At 38.7% G+C, this 11,787-nt stretch overlaps 1 protein-coding gene across 2 annotated transcripts; it reads right to left on the reverse strand.

Moving 5' to 3' along the window:
* Nucleotides 1–1,725: 1,725 nt before the first annotated feature.
* On the reverse strand, nt 1,726–7,249 carry LOC127624075 (bone morphogenetic protein 2-like). 2 transcript variants are annotated; one of them, XM_052098712.1, is made up of 3 exons: nt 6,897–7,249; nt 5,455–5,828; nt 1,727–3,006 (listed from the first exon to the last, which is right to left on the reverse strand). In XM_052098712.1, the coding sequence occupies exons 2-3, from the start codon at nt 5,813–5,815 to the stop codon at nt 2,114–2,116; spliced, it is 1,254 nt and encodes a 417-aa protein (XP_051954672.1). In that variant the 5' UTR covers nt 5,816–5,828; nt 6,897–7,249; the 3' UTR covers nt 1,727–2,113. The 2 variants fall into 2 exon arrangements, with proteins under 2 accessions (XP_051954673.1, XP_051954672.1); XM_052098713.1 differs by lacking the exon at nt 6,897–7,249 and having other exon boundaries at nt 1,726–3,006; nt 5,455–5,815.
* Between the last annotated feature and the right edge of the window lie 4,538 nt (nt 7,250–11,787).

The following is an 11,787-nucleotide window of genomic DNA, read 5'->3' on the forward strand; positions in this document are numbered from 1 at the left end:
AAGAGGTCAATGGGTTGGAATTGTAGGCTGACAGAATAGTAGGACAAGGGGAAGTGCATACTAAATGTGAACCATGGCAAGTTGTAATGCCATACAACTCAATTAAAGCTTTATGGACTCTTTAAAGACAAACCATTAAATCTATCACTCCCTGAGAAATGTTTCCCCACTGGGAAAGTATGGGATGGAGGAAGTATGCTTTTACGTGTTGCATGAAATTGAATTTTCATTAAAAGCATTCATGCTGGGATTTTTAAAGGAAAACAGTTCCTTCAGGGGCTGAGTGAAAAGCTGGTGAATAGAAACCACATAGGGTGTTGAGTTTTTCCATAGCAGTTTGGTCTATACAATGACAAACAAATGCAGAAAAATCTAACTTATTTTGGTAAACTTCAGATTGGAAAGAAACAGGCAAACACACATAACTATGCTACAATCAAAACTGTGTATCCCTCAATGGGCTTTAGGGTTATTTCAATGCATTTTTAAAAAACACATTTTAATATTTATATTAATTATCTTTTTTTATTTGCAACATCTGCAACAACTGATGCTAGAACTGAGCTTTTCTGAGTTTTTTTTGCAATTACTTTTAACCACCTGGTGTCAAGGTGATTATTAGTAGAGGTATGAAGTCAGTTCCCTTTAAACCTAAAACAAAAAACAAAAAAAAAAAACGTATTTTTATTAAATGTTTAGCTTCCAATGTGTGCTAGCTATATGTCTTTAAAATAATCACATTTGGTTTAATAATTTGTCATCCAAAGCAACCCAGTCTCTTTAAAAGTTGAAATTACTAGTACAAGATGTCAAAATCGTAAGAAATTGTACAAGTTGGCTCATAAAAAAATGTCAGACTTTTACTCCCATAGAGAAAAACAAACCAACAATTAATAGTTTTAAATTCTAACCTCTAAATCTTACAATGATTTTAATTTGTAAAATCACTGTTGTGTACCACAGACGAAATAAAACATCTGGGTTTGGAACGAGACGTGGGAAGCATATCATAGGTTATTGACATAAGCCATTTTCATTGCCAAATTTGTTCCCAGACATTTCCTTTCTTATAATAAAGTGTTTGACAGGAGGCTGACTAAAATTTGACGCCTGTGTAGGATAACAGTCATACCTTTTTGTACGAGCCAAGTCAAACAATATCATATTATTTTGCCATTTTGTATGAACTATTATGAGATGTTGATCCAAATACATTTTTGGGCCACTGTACATCTGGATAAAGATTTGAATGGTTCTTGACTGTTTTAGTTAGCCAGATATCGCCCTCAAAATCTCAGCTCTTGATCAAACATAATTACATCTTTTGAATGCAAAACTGTATCTGTTTTCCAAATGGATCAATCACTAGAAAAATAATCAGATGCAAGCTTATATTAATTTTTTGATTGTTGAAATTAGATTGATAACTCTTTTAAAAACACCACTGTCTCAGGTTTACCTAATATGCTGCTCTTGATTCTATTTGATCAGTTACTTTTAAGTGCCCAAGACACTTCAAGGCTGATAGTGCCAAAAAAATGCCACTGTGACTTATGACCATGCCGGAATGCTAGCAAGCTCAAGAGACAAACTGTGCCTTTTAATCCTGTTTATCAGATTATCACCATTTGAACATAGCATAAAATAAACTGCCTATAGAAAAAGTCCATGATTTCATATAACAAAAGGCACTCTAGAGTGGTCAAGGCAACAGTATATTTGTTATATCATGACTTTGAAAGGGAACTTCATCATCCATGGTTTATTTTTTGGTTTCAAATAATGTATTCCCAGATGCACATTGAATGAAGGTCATATATTTTTCATGATAAATACACAGCATTTACAAATAAAGTGGTTATGCAATAAATACATAATAAAAATCTGATCATTATACTTCATGTGCTTTAGCACTCATTTTGAAATGTACATGGGACGAATAAAAACATCTTTAGAACCACTGGAAAAAGCAAGCACTCTCTCCTTAAAATATTTATTTTCCCATTTTTTGATCAGTCAGCATAAATATATTCATATATTTTTTCTTCTTCCAAAATAGCTCTTTGAAAGTTCTTTTGTATAAATAAAAGTCTTCATTGGGTAGACATAGTTCTCATCGGCACCCGCAGCCCTCAACCACCATGTCCTGGTAGTTTTTAAGAATTACTTTCCCGTACTCGTCCAGGTAGAGCAGAGAAATGGGACTAAGTTCCGTTGGTACGCAACAGGCTCTCGGAATGTTCGAATTGACCGAGTTCACCAATGTCTGGACGATGGCGTGATTGGTGGAGTTGAGGTGGTCTGACAGAGGAAAGGGACACTCGCCATGACAGTAGAATGCGTGATAGCCGGGCGGCGCCACAATCCACTCGTTCCAGCCTACGTCACTGAAGTCCACATAGAGGTTGTGCCGCCTGCAGTTTGTGCGCTGGTGCTGTTTCCTGCGCTTTGGCCCTCGCCGCGCCTGCCGCTTCTCTCGGTTCGTATGAAGGACAGCGTTGCCCTGGCTGTCGTGGCTGTATGTGACCAGCAGGGGTCGGGCTTGCGACCACGAGTCCTCATCGCCATGGAGGGAACGACTCACCCTTACATGCCTCCTCCGGTTGCTGTTGGCCTCCTCTGGTCCTTCCGTCTCCTCAGGATGGAGCACCTCCACCAAGAAGCCGTGGTTATGCCTGGAGTCGCTCGCCCAGCGTGCCACAACAGAGCCCACGTCAAAGCTCTCCCAACGTGTGTGAGAGTCCTGCACATGACGGGTGTCAATAAGTCTAGTAAGAGGCTCTTTGGTGGGGGATAGCGCTGGCCTAAACACCTCGTAAATATTAATTCGGTGGAAGCCACCTGCACTGCTGCTATTGGTCGGGGCTGTTGTGTCAGTAAGAACCTGGTCCCTGAAAATACGTAGTTCTGCAGCGGTGATTAGCTCCTCGATGGGAACGGAGATTAAGTTGAAGAAAAACTGCTGAGTTGTTTTTCCTTTCATGCTGGACAGTGCCTCCAAAGCCTCTGGAAATTGAAGAAAGTGTCAGACAATTAGAAACATTGTTGTAGAAGTTGTAAATTTTGCTAAAACAACAGAAATTTGTTCACGTCAACTCTAGTTGTCTGAAGAGAGGTAAATTCGAGCTCAACGTGATTAGCTTCCATTAACTTCATGCTGAAACGTGGCATTTTTGTGACATTGAATAGAATTGTCCACTTAGCGTTTTCTTGTCTGGCCAGAGCAAGCGTTTAGATGTTAGAACCAGGTGTTAAAACATCCTTAAAATGAAAGACTAGCTGCAAGTGCGAGGCTGTTTGTGCAACTGTAGAGTGACAACATTCTCTTGTTTCCAAAGTATTTATTCAATAGAGGTTGCAATCAGCGTAGGAACAGCTACTCCTACGACTCGATGCCCTAAAATAAAACGTTCTCAGACCAAAGAGCTCCCTTAATCTCTTTTGAAAAGAGACGTTTTGGAAATTCCATTCCCAATAATCCAACCTATCTGCTTCATAATCACAAAGTGCCTACAGAAGATAAGCATGCTTTGGGAAAGCCCAGCTCTTTCTTTCCCTCTTTCTGTCTGTTTTTCTTCACCTTTTCCTTTTCTTTCTCTCAGTCAATCTATCTAGAGGGGGAGTGACTGTGAACATGTTTGGGCTTGTCTCAAGTAGTCAGCCAGAGTTATGAGTGTATTGGCATTCCTAATTTCTGTTTGGAAACAAGGAGGCAACAGAAAATGGCGAGTAGTATGTGTATGACAGCTATCTTCAAACCGACTGCTTATCACAACTAAGAATCGCTCGACACGCTGAACAAATGGACTGACATTAAATCAAAGCTATCAGGCTTTTAACCAGCACCGTATCAACTATTTGTCAGGAAAAGTGAGGGAACTCTAAAATTATTACATAATATTACGACATACTTATTGAGGGAGTTAGAAATACAGTCATGTTCCCTAATATGGAGTTGACCAAATTAAAACAACCAGAAAAACCTGAGTCATGGGTGGTGCATGAGAAACGCGTGTAAATGGTTGTAAACAAGAAAGACATTGAATAGAAATACTTAATTGATTTGTTTCATCATAATCACGAAAGAAGCATCCTAATCCCTGTTTGCAGTGTATCAACTCAACCACTGGATGTCATACATCAAACTATGTGTCCTTTTACTGTCCAGAAGCCTGTAATGACTATCTAATTGATCCCTCCCACCAAAAAGCACTATGCAGTAAAGCACGTAGAGTGATTGTTTCTGTGTTCTGTCACAAAATGGCTGTATGTCATAGAAATCCTATGGACACTAAAGTGAAAGGTTTCTAAATCAGGATACAAAACCTCAGAAAACTGTGTTTTCGTGCCACACTTTATGTTAACCTCTGAACAGACTCCAGGGAGAAGACTTCCATGAAGCTATGCAACAAGGCCTGTCATTTTCACAGGCTCAAATCATCCAGAGCAAGAGAGGGCATGTTTCTTGAATCGTTTAAATCAGATAACACGCCTAAAAGAGACTTAATTGAGGTGTCACCTGATTACACTTGGTTTGATTTCATTAAAAAAATATCTGATTCTCTTTTAAGTGAATATAAATCTGACCATTCACACACAAAGCCACCCACAGTCCCAGACTGGCTCAAGCAGTTTGGCTTAAATTACATGGGCATGAGATAAAGTGTTGAGCACAACTCAACTCTATTACACTAGCCCCTTCAAATGGCTATAAAAAGATGAATGACAGAACTAAACTTAAAATGATTGGGGAACACTGAAACTATCTGGGCAAATAGCACCCTGGATTCTTGGAAAATATCTAGGGCATGGATGCAGCTCCACACCTTGTCTGGAAAACTACTATTAAGTGCACTCAAACACTATCAATTATTTTGTGTAAAGTCGTCATTAGGATGCAATTTCTTACGTCTTTAATAATAGTGAGAGCTGTTTGTGGAATGTCAATAGTTTCCAAATGGTTGCATCACTTCATTCCTCACTACGTTTTTAAGCTTTTAAATGACACATTTTTCAAATGCCACTTTTTTAAACCACAAAATGTAATGTTTAAGTGTATGCATTAACAATACAACTAAATCAGGAACGGAAAGTACTGCGTGTTGCACAAAATGTAAAAACCTTATTCAGTTTAGCGCCATATTTGATTTTTGACGGGAATGAAAACGAGGCTGTGACGTCAAAGCTGGATAGCTAACTATAGGTCCTGGATCACTAATTGTCTGGAGTATTTTGTCTACTGGCTTTCTTTTGGGGGAAAATGTATTTTCACTGTTACATCAGATGAACGATCAATAAACAACAACAACCCACAACAGGCTGTACTTCTATCCCTCATAGCCTAATTTTCGTCTCTGCCAAAAATGTAATATAGTGCTCCGCTACAAAAGGTCTATTAACACTCATGGGAAGTAGAGTTCATCACTGATACACAGGTGAAAACATAATTCTCACCTTCGTGATGAAAACATCTTATAGTGTTCGCTCTGCTGGCCGCCCGTTCAGCGTGCGTTCCCATCGCGCTTCTCGGGCGCCGCGCGTTCTGGTCATCATTCTCAGAGTGCATATAATACAGGTCCAGCATGTACTGAGGAACCACCGCCGATTTGCTCGGCGTGGGTCTACGCTTCAGTCCGAACATATTGAGCAGCCGAAGCTCGAATTCGCTTAGAGAGCTTATGTCGGACCGCTCCGGCGCGTGTCTCCCCGAATCACCGTATTTCCGTCGGTCGATCTCAGGAATGAGTCCAGCGGCACCTCCCAGCAACACCTGACCGAGCAACAGCACCATGAGAGCGCGGACCACGGCGACCATGGTCAGTCAGTCCCTGTGAAGAGTGGATACAAATTAGTTGTCTCGTTATTTTCACTACACATTTACAAACATGTCATTGGTTTTCTTTCTTTTTGAAAGCGACTTACAGTACACTTGTAGGGACAGTCCCCAGTGGAGCAACCTGGGGTTAAGTGTGTTGCTCAAAGGCGCAATGGTTCATGGATCACCCCTTTGTAACTTTTAAGCCCTCTGAATACTGAATAGAGTATACATAGCCGAATGCTTTTACTCCTATGTGCACCTAACCTGTATGTAGCCTACTTTAATCACCAAACATCTATTACGCATGAAAAAAGATCCATATAGCCACATTCAAAGCACAGAGATATGCAGATCTTTTGGGGATTTTTTTTTTATTTAAGTTACTATATCACTTTGAGGCTATGAACAAAAAAGTAAACGAACAAGATCCGCTGGCTATAATAAGAGATTGGTCTACAGTAGAAACGTGCGCTATCACGGTCACCGAGCAGGAGACTCCAAAGCGGATGTCAGAGAAACGGGATGAAACAGGAAAGGGGGAATCAAAAGAAATCGAAAGAAAGGAGACATGAAGACAGCAGACATGGAGTCTGCAATTAAAGAGGGAGATAAGAGAGCAGCGTCTGGGTGGGGGTGCATGTCTACATGGGTCTCTGCCTTTGGATCGTGCAATGCAAAGCATGAAAGTCTTCAAAAGGACTGGGAATGTCTAGAGAAATGTTGAAGTGGGTGAGGGAGTGTTGTAAGGCTACAGGTGGTAGATCATACGCAAAAACAACTCAAGCAACAAAGACGACAAAGAGATCGGATGATAAGGAAGCAGAAAAGTGTTTTCTTTAAATAATAATATTAATAATAATATTAATAATAATATGCGCCTTTACTCCCTGACGCTGTAAAATAGATGTCTTTTCTCATATCAGGTCACATGTATAGCCTACATTAGATTGTAGAATATAGAAATAGTTTAGTAAAAATTTTTATTTTGCAATATAACAGTTGATTCAAAACAGTCACATTCTTTGCAAATGGACTATTTGATCTATTTGAGTGCCAAGTAAATAAACTGAAGCGTTACCTAAGGAGGAAGCGCTGTGCCCGGTCTTCGTTCTCGTCGCCTCTTAAATTCCTCATGAATTCACGTTTTAATCCACAAGCGATGTTTATCCCACGACAAAGAGTTGCCGCAACTCAGGTCGCCTCCTCTTGTTCATACTTGTGCAAGACTTCAAAACTACCAGACTGTTCTGAGAATAGCGTAAACCTTAACGAAATGCACAAATGCTTTGGCCAAAGAAAGCACTCTCAAATGTGACAACGCAAAACCAGAGATTCCAGGATTAGTGTCACATTTCTAAAGTATGTACTGTTCAGCAGAAGTCTTAGGACAGGCTGGCTGGAGAATCGTTGCGCTGGCGGCTCTGCGGGAACGTCGTCTGTATCGCGCGCAGTGTCTGTGCCATTGACTGGAGGGTTTTGTCTGGTGATGTCACGATGACTGTCATCGTTCAAGCGAATCAGCAATATTCCTATCAGCCTATAAAATGCACATTTGGCTTATATAAAGCTATATCTAGGTATAGGCTTAGGCTATATAATGTTTTTTTATTAAAATGCCCACACTGTAAAACTGAATAAGTTAGCAGAACTAAAAAAAAAATGAGGTAATCAGTTACATCAGTTACACATTTAAGTAAGTGGAACTGTCAGGTTTTGATTTTGTATACTTATGCAAGCTAATTGCTCTTAATTTGAAAAATTGAGTAAGCTAACTCATACATTTTGAAGGCACTTAACTTAAAATTTTGATTGGACCATTTTATTATTTATTTATTTTTTGTAACACAAATCAGTTATTTCCTTCACTTTATTCACCCAAGTAAAGTATAACTAGTGACTTGTTTATTAATGGATAAAGCAGTAACATAATACACATACACACTTCGTATCAGTCCTCAATCTTAAGCTCCATTCTTCACCGTAATGGTAAATCCAACTCGAACTCAAAACTCCAACATCACAGAACTCTTCTAAATGACAACATTACAAAACATTAAACACTACAAGTTTTTCATTCATGTTACAAAAACACATAAAATAACACTTAATTTTAACATTTACTTTCCCTATCAAATCCCATGCAAAGCATGCTGTCCAATTGGAGTTTACCAAACCAAAAAAATGTAAGTTTGTTAAACTCAAAACAATAAAACAGTGTCAGTTTCGTGAACTCAAAATAAAAAGTTCTAAATACTCAGCAAGATTAATTAATTTGAACTAATTTGAATGATTACATTTGTCCCTACTCAGTACAATTAATTACTTTGAGCATTGGGTTTACAGTGCACATAAAGATGTGAACTAGCCTAGTAGCTAAAAAAAAAAGAAGTTTTTTGGCATTTGCTTTTAACAAAATGTTAGGGATCATAAAGAGTACTATAGAGCCTACTATCCATACATCCATCCAAACATGCGGGGAGACGTATATGCAATAAACTGTTCATGATATCAAGGCTGGATTACAAAATAAACATCTATCTATCTATCTATCTATCTATCTATCTATCTATCTATCTATCTATCTATCTATCTATCTATCTATCTATCTATCTATCTATCTATCTATCTATCTATCTATCTATCTATCTATCTATCTATCTATCTATCTGTCTGTCTGTCTGTCTGTCTGTCTGTCTGTCTGTCTGTCTGTCTGTCTGTCTGTCTGTCTGTCTGTCAAGGCAGGGATAACAATTATATCCCTGGCAGACACGATTCTGACAAAATGTTTCTTTTTGATTTGAATAACAATGTTCTACGTGATTGATTGGTGAGGGGTTAAAATGCATCTGTAATGCGACAGTGTGTTTATTTGCATAAGTAGCCTAAATTATATTATGCCTTTTCTCTTTAATACATGAACATACGTAGTTTATTATTAGCCTACTACTAGAACAAGTCAAATGCCTTTTGAAGTATCATGTTAGCCCTCAGTCACAGCAGGATGAGTCATTCTTGAAGAAGGTAAATCCCTGGTTATCATTGATCAAGATGTGTTAATACCTGGATTAAATCTTGTTTTACAATAGGTATACTCATAACAAAGAGTTAGCAAACATAATGCCCTTTGCTCTTTCATATAGGGGGTTTAAAGTGAATAGTCTCCTAAATTCTAATAGCCATGTATTCAGTTACTACAGTATTCAGCATAAGCAGACAGAGTATGACAAATGTGGGGCTATCAGACCTAGAAAACTGCCTTGTCCATTTTTAGTGCTAAGAAATTTATGTGAGGAAAGGAAATTGTGCTTGTATACCTTAACTGGCATAAAATGTTTTTTTTTGTGTACTTCATAGGGAATAACAGTTGACATACAGTACTTTTGAGGGGCATATATACTCAAATCCATGGATGTCAATTGTCAGCGATAAAGAAAGTCAGACTGCAACCACTGCTGTTAGACAATTCCTTAGGTGTCTGCTTGGTCAACTGCACATGTGTAGAAGGAATCCGCATTTGAAAACCCCTCATTGGGTGCAGGTATTCATTTCAATTATGTGTTGATGGCAAGTTTGTTTTGACAAAAGCAACTGGGCTTTTGAGATGGGAGAGACAGCAGTAGATTAAACCCCATTGAGATCAAAAGATATCTTTGTGTGTTTCCAAGACAATAACATCTTATGAGAGATAATCTCTGGATCATCCACTTAGCAATTAAAATACACTGATGCATTCCATTCCTCGGGTGATAATGGTCTCTACTAGTCTCTACCAGTAAAAGTGTGTATATGGTGCACAAATCAGTTTTTCACTTAAAGATATCTTAGGATGGAATTTGTTTAATATGGTACAGCATATACAGTTACTTGGTTAAAATTCAAATAAATCAATTCAAGGCAAACCCAGTAACCACGCCAACACTGAAACTGAGGGAAACGTTTTTTTTAGCACTCTGTGGATTATCAACTTTTCATTTTGGTCATAACTAAGTTTTTTTTTCTTTAGTTCTTATTTGCCACTCCCCTAATATTCACCCTGTTGACTAAATGTTAGGTCATGAACATAGTACTCTAAGCTCTCCATTGGCCAAAGGTGCTTTAGATTAAGGGATAACACTTCACAATGCATGTTAAGTAGCCTTAATTACTCAAAACAAGAGGATTGCGACAAATTGAAAGAATGTTTATCTTTGCCTTATTGTCTACCAGTGTGGGCTGCACCCAGCCAAGATATTGTGTCCACAAGGTATACTGGTATATGTGTGTGTTTATATGCAAGGGTGTGAAGGGAGGTGTTTGTGTGTTTAAAATGTGCCCCAGTGCCCCATTATAAAATCTAAAATCATTATCTAATGGATTGGTTGTTGATGTAATTATTCTCTGATTGGATATAATGTAATCTTTTCAATTTTATCTCATTATTTGCTCAAAGTTATCACTTTGGTTCCCTAAATGGTTGACTACTGCAGCCTCTGGGTAAAAATTCCAGTGTGATGGTTTATTTCCTGGGTATAACATCACAGATGACCTGTATGAAATATTCCGCTTTCAGGCACATTATGATGCTAGCAGAATCTTTCATCCGTAGCTGGGAAGATCAGCGACCTCTGACCATTTCTTGCATCAAACTTTAAAGATCAAATCTATATTTGGAGTTCAAATGAAATTGTTGCATTTGTCTGATCAGCCACGGTCAGAATTAAGTGATGCTGAAGTAACCCTGAAGGTCACCAAACGTAAGCATATGCATACGTAAGGTCGTGACCTAGGATAACTTCTTGCATTGATACTTAACAGGTGATGTGTATTGTTACATTATCAAAGAATGTGTGCAAATGAGACAATCATATAACATTTTTCTAACTAAAACAGTAACATAGAAGCCAGTTAAACTTGTATCCAACTTTTTATTAGGGTAGTCTTCTAAAAACCTTTTGGCCTGTTTCACACAACTTGCTTATGCAGTGCGATTGTTGTTTTGCACCATTTCAATAATTACAGCATTCATACTGTATATGAAGCGTTGATCCTATTTTTGCTGTGTTCTAAACTCAGCAGAAAATAAGGTGAAAATGCACTGTAAGCCTGTTTATCAAAACAACCTTTTACAATATTATGAAGCAAAAATGAATAGTGCAAAATGATCACCCATTGTTTTAAAAAATATATCTGTTAGGCTTGATGCAAGTTATGCAGAGGCAGGTACATAAACACCACTTTCTACTCAGTAAATCTTACTGAATCTAGACAATTGAGCATTCTATAGCCACATGCTGGGACTTTGGGTTGGGACTTTCCATGTAGACTAATTACCATTTAGATGTAAATGCGATCCCCCTCCTCATGTAAATGAGAATTCCCTGCGATTACGTTTTTAATAGGTCTCAATGGCCCACTCCCGATTACCATTTTATTATCAGACCAATCTCACTGTGAATTCAGAGGCAGAAGGTTGAAAGTTTTGCTGCTGGAATCAGTCTGTGCTTACCGAAATTCGAACCACTGCCCCCAGTGTCAAAATAAATAACTGTTGTTGAAAATATGAGCTTGTGTGAGTTCCAGTTTCCAGGTGAAATCTCACAAAGTGGCACCAAAAGTGAGTTGTATTTTTAGTAAACCCTAATCCTCAACCTAACCAGCAGTGGAGTAACCTGTCTACACCCGGAGCGTCCATTGATGTTTACACTGGGCGCATTGACATTAACATTCTAAACCGTTTATTTGTGTTGTTGGCTACTGCCATGGCTACTGCCATGCATGTGTAACCGGTCCTGCTCGACCCACTCCGAGCAGCTTTCGAACCAGCATCAACTGGCATGGGAGGCGGGCACACTAACGAGGTGGCTAAAGGCTACAGCCTCTAGCATCAGTCGCTAGTGCACCTCTTGAGGCCAGGAGAGTGATGTATACATGCACTGCACAGCTATCTCGTACCAGATATCTGGCTCCTGTTACACATGCAGCACAAAATG

This window comes from Xyrauchen texanus, chromosome 30 (genome assembly GCF_025860055.1).
Source record: "Xyrauchen texanus isolate HMW12.3.18 chromosome 30, RBS_HiC_50CHRs, whole genome shotgun sequence".
NCBI classification, from domain to species: domain Eukaryota; kingdom Metazoa; phylum Chordata; class Actinopteri; order Cypriniformes; family Catostomidae; genus Xyrauchen; species Xyrauchen texanus.